Below are 18,835 nucleotides of genomic sequence, written 5' to 3' on the forward strand. Positions count from 1 at the left end.
ACCAGACCTATGTAAGCGTCAATATATACCTTGATGTTGCAGAAAAAAGACCATATATTTTTTTAACCGATTTCCGAACTCTAAATGGGTGAATTTTGGCGAATTAAACGCCTTTCTAATATTCGCTCTCGGAACGATGACGTCACAACGTGGCGTCACATCGGGAAGCAATCCGCCATTTTCTCAAACACCGAGTCAAATCAGCTCTGTTATTTTCCGTTTTTTCGACTGTTTTCCGTACCTTGGAGACATGATGCCTCGTCGGTGTGTTGTTGGAGGGTGTAACAACACGAACAGGGACGGATTCAAGTTGCACCAGTGGCCCAAAGATGCCAAAGTGGCAAGAAATTGGACGTTTGTTCCGCACACTTTACCGACGAAAGCTATGCTACGACAGAGATGGCAAGAATGTGTGGATATCCTGCGACACTCAAAGCAGATGCATTTCCAATGATAAAGTCAAAGAAATCGGACGCCAGACCCCCATTGAATCTGCCTTAGTGTGTGAGCAATTCAGGGACAAAGGACCTCGGTAGCACGGCAAGCAATGGCGGCAGTTTGTTCCCGCAGACGAGTGAGCTAAACCCCCTATCGACCCTAGCTTCCCTGGCCTGCTGACATGAGGGTCATACCTTGGATGAGGGTATGTCTACAGAATATATTAATTTATGAAAATTGGGCTGTCTGCACTCTCAAAGTGCATGTTGTTGCCAAATGTATTTCATATGCTGTAAACCTAGTTCATAGTTGTTAGTTTCCTTTAATGCCAAACAAACACATACCAATCGTTGGTTAGAAGGCGATCGCCAAATTCGTCCTCGCTTTCTCCCGTGTCGCTGGCTGTCGTGTCGTTTTCGTCGGTTTCGCTTGCATACGGTTCAAACCGATATGGCTCAATAGCTTTAGTTTCTTCTTCAATTTCGTTTTCGCTACCTGCCTCCACACTACAACCATCCGTTTCAATACATTCATAATCTGTTGAATCGCTTAAGCCGCTGAAATCCGAGTCTGAATCCGAGCTAATGTCGCTATAGCTTGCTGTTCTTTCCGCCATGTTTGTTTGTGTTGGCTTCACTATGTGACGTCACAGGAAAATGGACGGGTGTATATAACGATGGTTAAAATCAGGCACTTTGAAGCTTTTTTTAGGGATATTGCGTGATGGGTAAAATTTCGAAAAAAACTTCGAAAAATATAATAAGCCACTGGGAACTGATTTTTAATGGTTTGAACCATTCTGAAATTGTGATAATGTTCCCCTTTAAAAACATTAGAGTGCAGTCATAGAGATGATATTTCACTAACTTTTTGGCAAAAGATTCTTAAAAACAGCAGAGCGATCCTGTAACTCTGACAAAATAAATACATGTCTACTGTAAAGGAAGCTGGGTTATACAAAATAAGACTGATAGTGAAGGGAGAAGTCGGCCCTCCCAGTCTTAACGTTTCTCAAAATGTGGCAACCAAAACAAATTAATTGAATATCCCTGAGCGAGGGTCCTCTAAATCAACAGTGAATTCACAAATGTTCTTCTCGATGAACTAAATTCCCACAGCTTTTTAAGTGGAGGTGAAGAGAGAAAGTTGTTAAAGCTGCTAAAGGAGGGAACCAAGTCAAGGTTGACCTACTCACCTTTTCTGCTGCTCTGCATTTCAGTCAATTAATCTTAAAATGTTTCACATTAATGTCAGTCCGACTGTACGTTTATTCAAACAAAACACACCATGAAAATATAGTCAACACAAGTGGGAATCCAGCTCATTTTGTTGTTGTAGGACAATAAAACTGATCGTTCAAAGCATAAATTCAAACATCTGTGACATATAAAGTTAATAACATTGATCAAAGCGGCAATGCGCTCTAGCACTTTCACTGGCCCTTGAAGTTATGAATGCAAAGGCGATGTTATCATGTCAGAGTCACCCTTCAATGTTACAAGGTGTACCAGATCAGACTTTTGGCATTGCTTGACTCACTGTAATTACACACCGCCCTGACTCAAAACAATAATTGAGTAATAGTTATTTGTCTTTGAGTATGCAAAATTGCATTTTATCTGGAGACTATAATACGCACAGCTTATTTATCATCTTCACTGCAAAAACTGAAATCTAAGTAAGATGAAATATCTCAAATAAGGGTGATATTTGCTTATTTTCTGTCTGATAAGATAATTATTCTCACTAAGCAGATTTAATGTTAGTGTTTTACTTGTTTTAAGGGTTTTGGTCCTAAATTCTCAGTAAGATATTACAGCTTGTTGCTGAGATTTGATGACCTATATTGAGTAAAACATGCTTGAAACTAGAATATCAACTGTTGCAAAGCCGTGTCATCAACACTCAGAAGTATAAAACTACTTTTTTAAAGTAATAATTTCTTATTTCAAGCATGAAAAAAAAAATCATGACTTTGACACAATTGTGTCTCATAATTAAAACGGATGACGGCCAAATGGACTTTGCTGTTTTATATTCAATGAAACAATAGAAAATACGTACTCATATAGTAGTACAGTTGGCACAGTACAGTAAACTGACATTTAATATTTAAACATTTAACATTTGACATTTCTAACAATTTTGAACAGAAATAGTTCATGCACATCCAGATAAATTCTTAAAAATTACAATCACATTTTTTTGGCTGGGGGCCATGCTGTATATATGCGCATTAATTGACTGAAAGAGCACGCACTTGGCGCGATGATGTCATGTTATCGATAGAAAAATGCATTTTTAGACAATATGATTTGCCTGAGCGGCTAGGAGACCCCGAGAGTAACAAGCGGTTGCCTTTCCATTAAGAACAATAAATTAGTTTTTAGTATAAGTTTGCTGGTTTCAAGAAATGTAATGCCGAGCGCATATCATTATGTCAAGATAATGCCACTAGCATTTACTTCATTTAAGAATATTTTTCAACATATTGAGCAAAAAGGTCTCTTCTTTTTTTTTCTACCAAAAAAAGTGCACTTGTTATTAGTGAGAATATACTTATTTTAAGGTATTTTCGGGTTCATTGAAGTTAGCTAATTTTACTTGTTTTGGAAAGTCTTGACAAGCCAAATTTTCTTGTTCTATTGGCAGATAATTTTGCTTAGTTCAAATAAAATACCCCTAATTTTTGTATTTTTTCTTCTTCTTTTTGAACACTGACTTTTTGCAGTGTGTAATAATCAGGTTACACTTAGCATACAAGTATGTTAACAGGATTCTAAGTTTTGCAAGTATTTGCGTATAGAATAAAAATAGAACTACCGGTAATCCACATCATTTTAGGCTTGAATTCTGGAATTGTGCCTCTTAACATTCCAAAACTTTTAGGTGAGGTTATGTTAAGAACATACACTAAGTCAGGGATGGTCAGCTTTTGGGGGAAATGTTGGTATTTTTACCATCCAAAAGCCAAAACCAGCCCGCTAGGGGTTTTAATCTGGTACATTTGATACATTTTAAATGTAAAAAAATGCAAACTCAAAAATTGTTATATTACTAACTCATTCAATAGGACGCACTGTGCGAGTCAGAGGAGAGGGGCACACTGTTTTAATCAGATCAGAAGAATGAGTCTAACAAGGAGTGTCGTTGCTTAGACCAGTGTTTTTCAACCTTTTTTGAGCCAAGGCACATTTTTTGCGTTGAAAAAATGCAGAGGCACACCACCAGCAAAAATCACTAAAAAACTAAACTCAGTTGACAGTAAAAAGTCGCAATTTTTGGATATGACTTTAAACCATAACCAACCAAGCATCACTATAGCTCTTGTCTCAAAGTAGGTGTACTGTCACCACCTGTCACATCACACCCTGACTTATTTTGCATTGTTTGCTGTTTTCCTGTGTGTGGTGTTTTAGTTCTTGTCTTACGCTCCTATTTTTTTGGTATTTTCCTGTAGCAGTTTCATGTCTTCCTTTGAGCGATATTTCCGCATCTACTTTGTTTTAGCGATCAAGACTATTTCAGTTGTATTTAATCCTTCTTTGTGGGGACATCGTTGATTGTCATGTCATGTTCGGATGCACTTTGTGGACGCCGTCTTTGCTCCACAGTAAGTCTTTGCTGTCGTCCAGCATTCTGTTTTTGTTTACTTTGTAGCCAGTTAGGTTTTAGTTTCGTTCTGCATAGCCTTACCTAAGCTACAATGCCTTTTCTTAGGGGCACTCACCTTTTGTTTATTTTTGGTTTAAGCATTAGATACGACGACAAACCCTTGTCGTCTCACACAACGTGTTCCCGACATCTACAAAGCAATTAATTACCGGCTCCCACCTACTGATATGGAAGAGTATTACACGGTTACGCTGCCGAGCTCTAGACAGCACCGACACACATCAGCACATTATTTGCAGATTATAATTAGTGGTTGGCAAACAATATTTTTAAGCCAAATATGTGAAATTACATAATCTCCCACAGCACACCAGACTGTATCTCGCGGCACACTAGTGGTTGAAAAACACTGGCTTAGAGAACATACTTTTCTAAGCCACAACTAGTCTCATCATGGTGAATCTTACAAAAACAACTGAGGAGAGAGAATATAAATTCATTGCTGGTGGGTCTTAAGGAAAACAGTCAATTTTCACCTGGAGCCGAGAGGTCTCTGAATCAAGAGTAAAGCCAGCTACCTAACTGCTAACATAATAGCATTACCATCAAAGTCGTATTCTGACATTGAGTCAGTGGCATTGGGACAGCGTGGCTCAGGGGTCAGAGCGGGTGTTTCAGTAATGAGAAAGTTCCCAGTTCGAATTCCGCTCCTCCATCCCAGTCGCCGCTGTTGTATCCTTGGACACTAAGACACTACGCCCACATTGCCCTCTGGGTTGCCCTCGGGGAGGCTTCATCGACCGAGAAACTGAGCCATGATGAGCCAGGTATGGTCTCTGGGCGCTACACAATGGCTGCCCACTGCTCCGCAAGAGAGGATGGGTCAAATGCAAAGACGCTGTACATACGTTGTACATGTGCAACTCTCCCGGTTGCAGTTAGTCCAGAACGCGGCAGCACGACTTTTAACAGGGGCCAGGAAACGCCAGCATATAACCCCAATTCTTGAGAGTTTGCACTGGCTCCCTGTTCATTTTAGAATTGATTTTAAAACCCTGCTGTTTGTTTTTAAAGCTTTACTTGGACTGGCACCTCAGTATATCTCGGACCTCATCCAAATTTACAACCCTGCGCGCGCTCTGAGGTCCGAGAACCAGCTCCAGCTCGTAGTGTCCAAGACCAGACTTAAAACCAGGGGAGACAGGGCCTTCTCTGTGGTCGGCCCTAAGCTCTGGAACACTCTGCCTCTCTATGTTTGAACTGATCCCACACAGTGGAGTGTTTTAAGTCTCGTCTTAAGACCCACTTTTATTCTCTGGCTTTTAACACTACGTGAGTTGGGTGGTCCTCTGTTGTCCTCTGTGTTTTTAAAATTTTGATTTCTATTTACTGTTTTAATTGGTTTTACCCTTCAAAATCATTTTTAATCATATTATTTTATATTGTTTTTATATGTATTTATTTTTTGTTTTTATTCAGTCATTGGTGGAGCTAAGGATAATATTTTAATATTGTTTTTAAATATTGTTGTGCAGCACTTTGGAAACATTTTGTTGTTTAAATGTGCTATATAAATAAAGTGGATTGGATTGGATTGATGTGACAATAAACATTTTCTTCTGAAAACTGCATGATAAGAAAACCCCGTTGAGAATTTCATAGTTGAATCTAATTTGTTAGATTTCTGTGTTTTTTTATTTATTTAGGTTGTGATGTAGTACTGTATGTTGGTCACTAGGTGTCAATAACTTCACACAAATGTAATTTGACTCTCCCAAAGTTAATAAACAAAACATAAAAAACACTGGTGTGAAAGAAGGGGTCATATTAGGATTTTCTTTAACATTTAAAACACTTCCTTGTGGTTTACTTAACATGTAAGGCTGGTTCTTTGGTCTAAATATTGCATAGATTCTGTTTTACAGACCATCTTCAAGCTGCTTTCTGACTGTCTCTTCAGATTGTGGCATTGTTTGGGCAAACTTATTAATGTGTAAAAAGTCCTCCTCCAGGCCAAGCTTCTTCCGACTCGTTGACAGACTCATGAGACTTGCCATGTTGTAGTTTTTAGAATCAGAATCGTTTTATTGCCATTTTTTGAGAACGGGTTCTATATTGACAGATATAAGTCACTAATATACGCTACTTTTTATTAGAAATGGCAACAGTGGCGGATGTATGTGCATGTACAAGCCAGTCTTCTCCACAACTGGAGGAAAGAGAAAAATAAGGAATTTGTTGACTACAACTTAGGACAACAACTGAATAAAAATGGCGAACTCACGCAAAGCTCTTCAGGTAAACCTCTTCCAAATATGTTAAAGTACCAATGATTGTCACACACACACTAGGTGTGGTGAAATTATTCTCTGCATTTGACCCATCACCCTTGATCACCCCCTGGGGGATTAGAGGAGCAGTGAGCAGCAGCGGTGGCCGCGCCCGGGAATCATTTTTGGTGATTTAACCCCCAATTCCAACCCTTGATGCTGAGTGCCAAGCAGGGAGGTAATGGGTCCCACTTTTATAGTCTTTGGTATGACTCGGCCGGGGTTTGAACTCACAAATGGAGATATCGTCTCAAATTCCAAACGGCTCGTTTGGCGCAAGCTTGAAAGAAGGCAAGATTCTTTTATACCTGTAAGTATCTCCACCTTGCCTCCATGGTTTGATTTAAAATCTTTGTGACTTATGAGGATCATAAATACACCAAAACAGGTCAGAAAAGTTGTTTTTGCACAATAGAACCACTTTAAGTTAAATGATTTCTTATTGTGTTTGCTAGTTTTGTAGCAATGCATCCTATTGATACCAGTGTACTCTAGTGTCAATTGTAACACATTAAGGGTGTATGTATGGGACGGTGTTGCTGTTCTTATTTACTGAAATTCCCCATGTAGGCAAGAGGCACATTCATTTTCAAATAGTCCTGCAGCCCGAATCCGGCGTTTGACATCTGTGATCCAGACGAAGTAATAGCCAAAACAATGTTTCCGTAGGTAGACCTGCAGAAGGACCATTACCTTTGCCAGAGGGGAGCAGTGAGGCCGGCCTTCTGCCCGAGTGAACTTGTCGAAATTACACCTCTGGGGTGAGTCAGCGCGTGTCTAAATTCAAACGAGTCGACGGCTAGCTTCAGCCCCCTCGAATGACGCGGTGTTTGACGACGGCGTGTTCGGATACGCCCTGCCTGCCCCATCTAAGCACATTCTCCCAACACCCACGCTGTACGTGGGGGGGCTCAGGTGCTCAACTCACCTTGCTCCCACAGAGAAAGGAGGGGGTTCAATTTCTGACAATTTGACTACGAGGTTGATAGTCTCCTTTGAATCGAATTGTCAACTGTTCTAAAACAACCCTGGTCGGTGGTGTTCTTGCTAGTTTTTGCTTTAGTATTTTTGGATTTGAAGCCAACTGCAAGTCCACTTTTAAATGAGATTCTAAAATTGGCTGCTAGTAAGGAGATGACACCTGATAATGATGCACTTGTGCAAACCAAAAGAGGCCAAGTTTTCAGGGAGAAAAAAGTAGACTAAACGAGGTTTTTTTCTCCAAGATGGTTCCGCTGTAGTAGCTGCTGTTGGCAGGAGCTCTGTGCTCTTGTGTCTTCCTTTTGTATTTCCCTCTTGTTTTCATGTGTTATTATATATACATATATTTTTTTTGTTGCCTTTTGGTTCAGGACCCTTTGGGACTGTGTGACAAGAGGTGGCACTTTCGTGACTTCCGTGGTGCTTTTTTGTGGACTTCTGAATCTGCCTACAGGGAGCCTTTTGGCCATGGAGACCAGCTTCTAGGTCTCTGCCACACCAGAGTCCGTTTGGAGAGACCGGAGGAGATGCGGATGAAGAGACAGGGCTGCGGAGCTAGCACCGAGCGCCGGGACGGACAAGCTTCACAGTGTCTTGGCTGAATGAGCAGGTATCGGACACCTCGGTCTCCTTAGACCAGGGGTCGGCAACCTTTACCAGTCAAAGAGCCATTTTGACCAGTTTCACAAATTATAGAAAACAATGGGAGCCGCAAAAATGTTTGAAATTTTAAATGAAATAACACTGTATATAAAAAAATTTTTTTTGCTTTGTGCTATGTATAAACCAGGGGTCTCAGACACGCTGCCCACACCTTTATATGGAATTTTTAAGATGGTGCGGCACGCAAGTTTTGAATGAATAGCGCTAGTCAGCGTCATGCGTGCCGTGATGGTACAGCATATAGCGCCCACTACAACCAGCGTACCTGATCTGCCACATGTTGTATGGTGCTACCGCTTGCTCATGTAGGTGACAGCAAGGCATACTTGGTCAACAACCACACAGGTTACACTGACAGGGGCGGTATAAAAAAAACTTTAACACTCTTACTAATAATGCGCCACACTGTGAACCCACACCAAACAAGAATGACAAACACATTTCGGGAGAACATCTGCACCGTAACACAACATAAACACAACAGGACAAATACCCAGAATCCCATGCAGCCCTAACTCTTCCGGGATACATTATACACCCCCGCTACCAAACCCCGGCCACCTCAACCGCCGCACAGAGAGAGAGAGAGGGGGGTAGCCCGGAAGAGTCAGGGCTGCATAGGATTGTGGGTGTTTGTTCTGTTGTGTTTATGTTGTGTTAAGGTGCAGATGTTCTCCCGAAATGTGTTTGTCATTCTTGTTTGGTTTTCGTTCAAAGTGTGGCGCATTATTAGTAAGAGTGTTAAAGTTGTATTATATGATCACCGTCAGTGTAACCTGTGTGGCTGTTGACCAAGTATGCATTGCTGTCAAGTACGTGTGCAAGCAGAAAATGTATATTGTATAACAAGTGTTGGGCTGGCACGCTGTTGATACAGATTGTAGAGGGCGCCAAATGTGGTACCATCACGGCACGCCCTTAATATATCTTTAAGGGTGAAAATCGGTGAATACTAATCCCGGGAGTTTTCTGCGAGAGGCACTGAAATCCGGAAGTCTCACGGGACAATTGGGGGGTTCGGCAAGTAAGCTGCTGAGCCGCATCAGAGTGATCAAAGAGCCGTATGTGGCTCCGGAGCCGCGGGTTGCCGACCCCTGCCTTAGACGCATCCTCGCTCACCCATGCGGACTGGACACTGGCCCAGAGTTGGTGGGCGGCCGAGGGTGAAGTTGGCTCTCTTGGTTGCTTTGTTGGGTCTGCTCCTGTCTCTGGCAATGCTCCCTCCACCCCAGCAGACGGATGGCGTGGAACACAGCAGAGGCCACCACAGTGTACCGTATTTTCCGCACTATAAGCCGCCCCGGGTTATTAGCCGCACCTTCAATGAATGGCATATTTCAAAACTTTGTCCACCTATAAGCCGCCCCGGGTTATAAGCCGCGCCTATGCTGCGCTAAAGGGAATGTCAAAAAAACAGTCAGATAGGTCAGTCAAACTTTAATAATATATTACAAACCAGCGTTCTAACAACTCTGTTCACCCCCAAAATGTAATGTGCAAATGTGCAATCACAAAAATAGTAACACTCAAATTAGTGCAAAGCAATAGTAACATCAATAACTCAACGTTGCTCGAACGTTAATGTCACACAACACACAAAATAAACATTTAAAGCTCACTTTCTGAAATTATTCCTCATCCATAAATCCCTTGAATTCTTCTTCAGTGTCTGAATTAAAAAGTTGGGCGAATACGGCATCCGAAATGGCCGGCTCCGTCTCGTCGAAGTCATGAGAGTCAATGTCGCTGTTGTTGTCCAGCAGTTCCGTGAATCCTGCCTTCCCGAAAGCTCGGACCACAGTTGAGACCGATATATCCGCCAGGCATTTACAATCCACTGGCAGATGTTGGCGTATGTCGTCCGGCGCTGTCTCCCTGTCTTAGTGGCGCAGGTCATCTTGTTGCTTCCTCTACCTACGCACCATTGATTCATTTATGTTCAATTCTCTCGCTGCTGCTCTATTTCCGTGTTCTACTGCGTGACTTATTGCCTTGAGTTTGAATTCTGCGTTGTACGCGTGTCTCTTAATAGGAGCCATTTTGTGGTCTTTACAGATGTAAACACACAAATGAAATGAAACGCAATATCCGGGGGCTTCTTCTTCTACGGGGGCGGGTGGTTGCTTACAGTAGAAGAAGAAGCGCTTCCTCTTCTATGGGGGCGGGTGCTTACCTTGGCGGTTGCTTACCATAGAAGAAGAAGCGCTTCCTCTTCTACGGGGAAAAAAGATGGCGGCTGTTTACCGTAGTTGCGAGACCTAAACTTTATGAAAATGAATATTAATATTAATCCATATATAAGGCGCACCGGGTTATAAGCCGCACTGTCAGCTTTTGAGAAAATTTGTGGTTTTTAGGCGCGGCTTATAGTGCGGAAAATACGGTATATGTTTCTTTTACTTTTTATTCATAGCTATATGTAGAAATGGCTGGTTGCATCAGCTCTTCTCTTTTAATGTCTTTAATGTCCTTTGATGCTTCCCTCTTACACACATGTACCGTATTTTACGGACTATAAGTCGCAGTTTTTTTTCATAGTTTGGCCGGGGGTGCAACTTATACTCAGAGGCGACTTATGTGTGAAATTATTAACACATTACCGTAAAATATCAAATAATATTATTTATCTCATTCACGTAAGAGACTAGACGTATAAGATTTCATGGGATTTAGCGATTAGGAGTGACAGATTGTTTGGTAAACGTATAGCATGTTCTATATGTTCTAGTTATTTGAATGACTCTTACCATAATATGTTACGTTAACATACCAGGCACGTTCTCAGTTGGTTATTTATGCCTCATATAACGTACACTTATTCAGCCTGTTGTTCACTATTCTTTATTTATTTTAAATTGCCTTTCAAATGTCTATTCTTGGTGTTGGCTTTTATCAAATAAATTTCCCCAGAAAATGCGACTTATATATGTTTTTTTCCTTCTTTATTATGCATTTTCGGCCGGTGCAAATTATACTCTGGAGCGACTTATACACCGAAAAATACGGTAAGAGGGATGTGTGCTATGGCTATGAGTTGTTTTTTCCCTTGACCTCAGTCTGGACCCCCTCTCCAGGGGCCCAGGTTTAGACCGATTTTTTTTTCCTCACCCCCCCCCCATTGTTTACCTGTATCTCACCTTTTTTGTAAGGGGCGCCGGAAGTTGGCAGACCTGTCAGCGATCCTGTTTTGTCTCCCTGTAATGTTTGATCCTGTTCTGTCTCCCTGTAATGTTTGTCTGATCTTGAATGGGATTGTGCTGAAAATTTGATTTCCCCTCAGGGATTAATAAAGTATTTCTGATTCTGAAAATGTTGCTTCAGACACCGATTGCACATTAAGAATACAGTTAAATACAGTGGAAATAGTTCAGTTCCGAACACTTTTGACCTGTTTTTTTTGTATTTGTGTACTTGTCTGAAGTTGTTAATGTTTTGTAACAAATGTATAATAATAGTGTAGCATTCGGACAGACTTTATAGCCAATCTTAATTCTCCAACAGCTGTTTTGAGTTGGACACCTTATATAATCTTGCACACAAGAGGTGAGGGAGAGGTGATGCAAGGTACAAACACCAGAATTTTTAAACGTCAACATGACGTTATAATGAAATGAATTCATAAATGATGAAGGAAATGTGTGGTAATTGGGAGAACATTTACCATTATGGGATTAACTCCATCCCAGATAAAGCAGTGGCCAGTAACGTTACAATCAAATTGTCATGTGAATGTTCCTAGTAAACACATGTTGCAGGAGGAGCAGACGAGAGTGAAACACATCGTACCTGTTCGTCCCTTCTTCTCCCTACATCCTCTTTTCTTATGGAGAAACTTGTTTCCAAATACTAACTTTTCCAATTAGGAACCCTAACTAACAGCCAATTAAGTTTGTGATTGGAGGAGGTTCTACTTACTTGGCAAAACACATTATTGAAATAGATAGTTACAAAATGTCAAACTAAACAAAGCTTTTGGGTCATTGTGTATTTTCAAATATTTTTACAGTACCTGTATGATGAGACCAGGTGCCATGCCTGTTAGATCTTCTTGCAAGGTTATTTTGAGGTTTTCATCAATTTGGTCTGTGGAAGAGATGGATGGTGTTTAGATAAGAATGCACTTTGGACTGAACTACTGCAACTGAACCCTGGAATCATATAAAAAAATGTGGTGCAGTCCTTAAACGTTATTGTGTGTCCTCAGACTTTAGTCCATATTGTGTATGTTTTAACAATAAGAACAGTACACTACTGACCTTCCAGAAACCATTTTTATTACGGTCATCCTTTGCCAAGCATAAACATGGCTAAATGAACTAAAAATATAGATACTACAGTAGCATTGGCCATTAGATGAGACCAAACCAGTCCGATCACACTGCTCAGTATTGTGACCACTGATTGGCTGAGCCTCAAGCAGTATTACTATATTACAATAAAAAAGTACCAAGGTGACTAAAGGGTGTTATTTCATGTCTCGACAGTGCTCATAATGTTGAAAAATGTATTAAGAAGGTAGTAAACCGTTTTCTTTTTTGTTCTAGCTATGAAAATATTCCCACTAGGTGGAAATTCACTTATGTTAAAAATGTTGCTGAAATGCAAAGGGTGCATTCTTTTTAGGATTGACTTTAAGTATTAGGTGCTTCCAAGCAGATGTTCCTGTTCTGTACATACCAAACAGGCCAATGTAGACCTCCTGCAGAGAGTGAACACTGCAAAACTGGTTGAGTTCGTGGTGCACCTTGTTGAATATCAAGGCTTTGTCGTAGTCCGCAGTGAAGTTCTTCACTATGTCAAACACTGCAGAGAAAGAGGCATGCATTATGGCCAACACGCAACATGCACACTTGTTTTACACATGATTGCATTTCCTACCTGCTGAAGGAACAAGGTAGTTGACCACCTCTATGCGATCAAAGTAGATCATCACTCCTCCACTTGAGTCGAGAGTTTCAATATTTAAAGTTAGTCAAACTATTAATACCTAAAACTATTTTATACAGAGTGTATCATTACACATGCATGCGTGGAGTGTAAAATGTGATACTACTGAAAATAACCAAAATAGGAACCCTACCTCGTGCCACAGGGAACATTCTTCACCTCGTCTGTCTGCAGTGTCGTCTACAAGGCAGGAATAATACAATTTATACCATTTTACAGATGCCAGGAGCAATTTACTAAAATTCATGACCAATCAGTAGTGCTGTGCAATACAATATATATTGTAGTATGACAAAATGGCCTATGGTACAATATTATTCTCTATTGTTAATATTGTAATTTTAACATCGGGGCTACAGCTAATGTAATTTCAGCAGAATAGCAGTCTGCCATTACAGCAAAGACGGAAAGCACAATGGAAGCCAAACCAACAAAAACCCAAAGAAAAATCTGTGCCAAAAAGAGGGTAGAGGAACATATTTGTTTGGTTTTAGTTTGGATTAAAAAATGTATACATCGACCGAACAATGGTAATCTGCAAAACAAGGCGCCAAAAAGTAATTATGAATGACTTCAACGTGTCTATAACTATTGAAGACACTGCATGAAACAGTACAGAGACAATGTTAAAATTGTCTGACAGAGTAGATATCCAGGTATATACATACATATACATATGTACATACACATGATTACAAGGAAGAAAAAAACTGTATCATGATCGAGATTCATATTTTAGTCCGTATCACACAGCACTAGAACAGTGTACAGTAGATGTCTTCAACAGGGCGTCTGCAGACGTACTGCAGAGGGTTCATTACATTTTTGATTGGTAAGACTGTCTTTATTTTAAATATTTTTTTTAATTTCTGTGGCAATGTTTTCACAAACTTAAAATGTCTTCAAATACACATTAACACACTGTAATGTAGTTTACAAACTACAACGACATGGACACCATACTCACTGTACCATGTAAGTTTGAAATAAAACCATGAATAAATAATGACATTATTGTATTCATTTTAGCATTTGAGATTGCTAGCGATTAGTGCTGCAGATACCTGGTAGTAATTAGTGCAATTTAATTTAAAACACAATTGTATACAGGATATATAAGTAAGGGGTCCCCTATCCATCAGTTTGGGGTTCCTTGGTCTGGAAAACTTCAAAGAACCCTGGTGTACATTATATAACGTGTGTGGTTTAACATCAGTATAAATATGTTGTGATTTCATTTGTGCGAGATGTTTGAATCTACAATACGTATTATTGTCACCATGAGCCTTGATTATTCACTTGGATCACCTGAACAGACTTGTAGGTGGTGATGAATGGAAGCATAAGATGGAAACCAGGTCCACTGGTGGTGGTCAAAAGAGCTCCTCCCCTGGATGAAAACACAAGTAACCCAGTAATATAGAGACAGATTGTAAAACAAACTCAACAAGGACATAACAGAAAAGATAACTGAAAAATACAACAGCACCAGTCAAATGTTCCTGAGATTTTTTGAATTTGGCCACAATTATACGAGAAAAATCTCCCTCCATTGGCAAACCAAACTTGTTACCAAAAGTATCTAGAGCAGTCGGAATACTCCTTGGATATAACGTGCCAATAAATAAATGAGCCATGGGTCGCACTTAAGAGACCCCCTCTTTGTCTCGGTTGCGCACATGACATATCAGTCACTTTTACTGCAAATGATAATACAAAATCAGAGCAGATGTCGTGTCCTCTGAACGAGTCATACATACGCACAGGTAATAATGTAAAAAAGCAGACCAATCACAGCCGTATAAAGGCTGTGATTGGTCATTGGTGCAACACAAGGTTATATTTTTTTAGAAGTGCACGGAATACTACGCAGGATGTTTTGTAGGGGGAGGAGCGAGCTGGTATAGTGTTCAGGTTTAAGAGATTAAACCCGAAATTGAAAACTGGCAAAATGCAAAAAAAAATGTGTACCTGGAGAGCAGCAAAGCGAACTTGCGTATTCAAAAGTCAAAATGTGTGCCAAATTCCAAAATGTCGGCAAACAACATCTGTAAAAAAAACTCTTGTAGATGTACTACCAGTCTGTGGTTGCCAGTGTTCTGTACTACATTGTAGTGTGCTGAGGGGGCAGTACATCTAAGACTGGAGAAACTGATCAGGTGGGCCGGTTCTACGATCGGAATAAAACTGGACTCACTGGTGACGGTGGCAGAGAAGAGGACTGTGGAAAAACTAGTGAGCATCCTGGATGATGCCAGTCACCCTCTGCATACCGTAATCAGTAGCCAGAGGAGCCTGTTCAATGCTACACTGCTTCATCCCAAGTGCAGGACTAATAGACTCAAAAACTAATTTGTCCCACACGCCATTAGACTGTAGGGAGAGGGGGGTACTAGGATGACAGGGGATGCAAAACAATAACAGTGCAATACTTTTTCATAACATGGTCACTACTGCCTAGTTTCTCTTGTTATATTCTTATTTGACTGTTATATTTTTATTGTCATTGTTACCTTTTATTTTTTTTGTTATTGTAATCTTTGTCTATTTTGTTTCCATTTATACCCCCATTATTTACTTTTTAAATTCGATCTCAATTCTGTAAACTGCTGCTGGAATAGAATTTAAATTTTCCTGAGGGAACTCTCCTGAAGGAATCAATAAAGTACTTACTAACTAACTAACTAACTAACTAACTAACTAACTAACTATCTATCTATCTATCTAAACCTTGAGTTAGGCTTCAGACTCATTTCTTATGTTTGTAGTTTTCAGACTCTCCAGTATTCCATTTTTGCATTGTTGGGATTGCGCCAAACAATAGAAATTTTACTAATCCCTGCAAATGATGCTTGACCTTGCAAATTTGTCAAATACCAGTAATTTCCTCAGACATTTCAGACAATAATCCTAATTTTTGCCATTTGAAATAGTTGGTAACGTTCTACAGACCACTAAGCAGCGTATTACATCTTCTAGCCAGTAATATCAGGCATTCAAAATAAAAGCACGCTTGTCGTAGCAATCTCAGATGAAACATGGATCAGGCCTCGGACACATTTTGCATGGTCCTGTAAAAGGACACAGAAATGATAAGGCTTCCCTGCTCCCATCTGTGTGATGCCGAGAACAGGATGTCTACAATATCAACCAAAACACTAGGATGGGAAGGCCACCTGGTGGTAAACTGGAGATACAACTCCCAACATCCATCCATCCATTTTCTACCGCTTATTCCCTTCGGGGTCGCGGGGGGCGCTGGAGCCTATCTCAGCTACAATCGGGCGGAAGGCGGTGTACACCCTGGACAAGTCGCCACCTCATCGCAGGGCCAACACAGATAGACAGACAACATTCAGACTCACATTCACACACTAGGGCCAATTTAGTGTTGCCAATCAACCTATCCCGAGGTGCATATTTTTGGAACATTCATGTCAAAAACATAAAAGCTCAGAAAATAATTACTTAATGTGAATGCACATTAAAAAGTGTCACACAAAACACTTTGATTACAAAAAAATATATACCGTATTTTTCGGACTATAAGTCGCAGTTTTTTTCATAGTTTGGCCGGGCTCCAGTGCAACTTATATATGTTTTTTTCCTTCTTTATTATGCATTTTCGGCAGGTGCGACTTATACTCCGGTGCGACTTATACTCCGAAAAATACGGTAATAAAATATAAAGATGCAATTTTATCTTTAAAAACACTGTAATTCTTACAACTTTTTGAAACAAACAAACAAAAAAACCTTGAAATGATACATTTTCGGTTACAACTATATTCGGTAACACTATATTCTACATAGACTATTTGGTGTTCTGTCGAATTCTTAGTATATTCCAGAATCAATACAGAAATTATCTTTAAGTCAAATTCACATGACGCAAGCTCGCAGATAACTATGAACTCGTTAAATTTGTCAGTCTAAAAAAGGAATTTAGTCAAAAGCTTAACTGGAACCCTTCCAACTGTCAAAACAGGACACAAGAAGATGTCATTCAACACTAGCACCGTCCAATTTACTCCACGGCAATGAGATATTTATGACACTGACAAATAACGAGGTAACTTTCAAAGACAGATTTGAAGCAGATGGCTCAGGTTAACAGCTAAACAGACTAGATACCTCTTGACATGTCAGGCACAAAACATCCAAGCATGCTGCTCACTCACCTGTAGTAAACTCCAGTGTGGCCTTCATCGATCTTGTGCACGGAAGCCAAAAGTGCTGCTCCAGCAAGAGCCACAATAATTGAGAATATGGCACCCCACTGTGCCATCCTGGTGAACAAAACAGACAAGACAGCATGTAATAATCAGCAGCGAGTAGCTACAATCCTGAATACAATGTCAACAGAAAATCTGACCTGCATTTAGTCAGCAGTCTGTGGAGTAGCGCATGTATGCCGGCTTCTTGCTACCTGGTTATCTCCTCTCAGCTAAGGCTTATCCTGGCTTCAGCTGACCTTTGTCACCCTTAAAGAGGATTGAGCCTAAAGTATGAGAGATGGTCATTTCTGGTGGTAAAATGAACTCACAATACCTTTAAAAGGTACGAGGAATCATATTGAAAGTATTAATGTTAAATCCGAGCTCTGATGCTTGAAGAGCTAATGTTTAATAACATGGAGACATGAGATCAACTATCTGGATGACCTTTCTCCTCATTAGCCAATTATTTTTTTGTTTGGTCAACAAAAAACAAGTAAGCGGGTTAGATCCTCTGTGAAACATTACTAGAACTGCAAAACTCATTTTATTTTAGTTCAAACTTACTATTTTACATGCATTGGTGCGTTTATAGTGAAGTTGAGTGGACGGCCAGTACCTGGATATTGCACTAAACTAAGGCTGGGCCGATAAAACGATATCAATATACATCGCGATAGACAGGTAATCAATATCAATAAAACATCCATCCATTTTCTACCGCTTATCCCCTTCGGGGTCGCAGGGGGTGCTGGAGCCTATCTCAGCTGCATTCGGGCGGAAAACAATTGTGTCAGCTACAGCAGTGTTTTTCAACCACTGTGCCGCGGCACACTGGTGTGCCGTGAGATACAGTCTGGTGTGCCGTGGGAGATTATCTAATTTCACCTATTTGGGTTAAAAGTATTTTTTGCAAACCAGTAATTATAGTCCGCAAATGATGTGTTGTTGTTGAGTGTCGGTGCTGTCCACAGCTTGGCAGAGTAACCGTGTAATACTCTTCCATATCAGTAGGTGGCAGCCGGTAGCTAATTGCTTTGTAGATGTCAGGAACAGCCGGAGGCAGTGTGCGGGTAAAAAGCTGTCTAATGCTTAAACCAAAAATAAACAAAAGGTGAGTGCCCCCAAAAAAAGGCATTGAAGCTTAGAGATGGCTATGCAGAACGAAACTACAACTGAACTGGCTACAAATAACAATAACAGAATGCTGGACGACAGCAAAGACTTACTGTGGAGCAAAGACTTACTGTGGAGCAAAGACGGCGTCCACAAAGTACATCCGAACATGACATGACAATCAACAATGTTCCCACAAAGAGGATAAAAACAACTAAAATATTCTTGATTGCTAAAACAAAGTAGATGCGGGAAATATCGCTCTAAGGAAGACATGAAACTGCGACAGGAAAATACCAAAAAAAAGAGAAAAAGCCACCAAAATAGGAGCGCAAGACAAGAACTAAAACACTACACACAAGAAAACAGCAAAAAACTCAAAATAAGTCAGGGGGTGATGTGACAGGTGGTGACAGTACACCTACTATGAGACAAGAGCTATATTGATGCATGCTTGGTTATGCTTTAAAGTCATATCCAACAATTGCGACAACGACTTTTTACTGTTTCGTTTTTTTTTAATGATTT

The 18,835-nt window shown here is 40.3% G+C and overlaps 1 protein-coding gene across 1 annotated transcript in view; it reads right to left on the reverse strand.

The window, feature by feature from the left end:
* LOC133623034 (erlin-2-like) overlaps positions 1–18,835 on the reverse strand; it is a 40,938-nt gene that overhangs the window by 19,802 nt on the left and 2,301 nt on the right. The window contains exons 2-8 of the mRNA XM_061985950.2: positions 17,350–17,475; positions 17,156–17,263; positions 14,283–14,364; positions 13,108–13,154; positions 12,906–12,967; positions 12,705–12,830; positions 12,037–12,110 (exon numbers count right to left, since the gene is read on the reverse strand). Coding sequence (XP_061841934.1) covers positions 12,037–12,110; positions 12,705–12,830; positions 12,906–12,967; positions 13,108–13,154; positions 14,283–14,364; positions 17,156–17,262 — 498 coding nt within the window. The 5' untranslated portion in view covers position 17,263; positions 17,350–17,475. The remainder of the gene's footprint in view (positions 1–12,036; positions 12,111–12,704; positions 12,831–12,905; positions 12,968–13,107; positions 13,155–14,282; positions 14,365–17,155; positions 17,264–17,349; positions 17,476–18,835) is intronic.

Source organism: Nerophis lumbriciformis, linkage group LG12 (assembly GCF_033978685.3).
Source record: "Nerophis lumbriciformis linkage group LG12, RoL_Nlum_v2.1, whole genome shotgun sequence".
Taxonomy (NCBI): Eukaryota; Metazoa; Chordata; class Actinopteri; order Syngnathiformes; family Syngnathidae; genus Nerophis; species Nerophis lumbriciformis.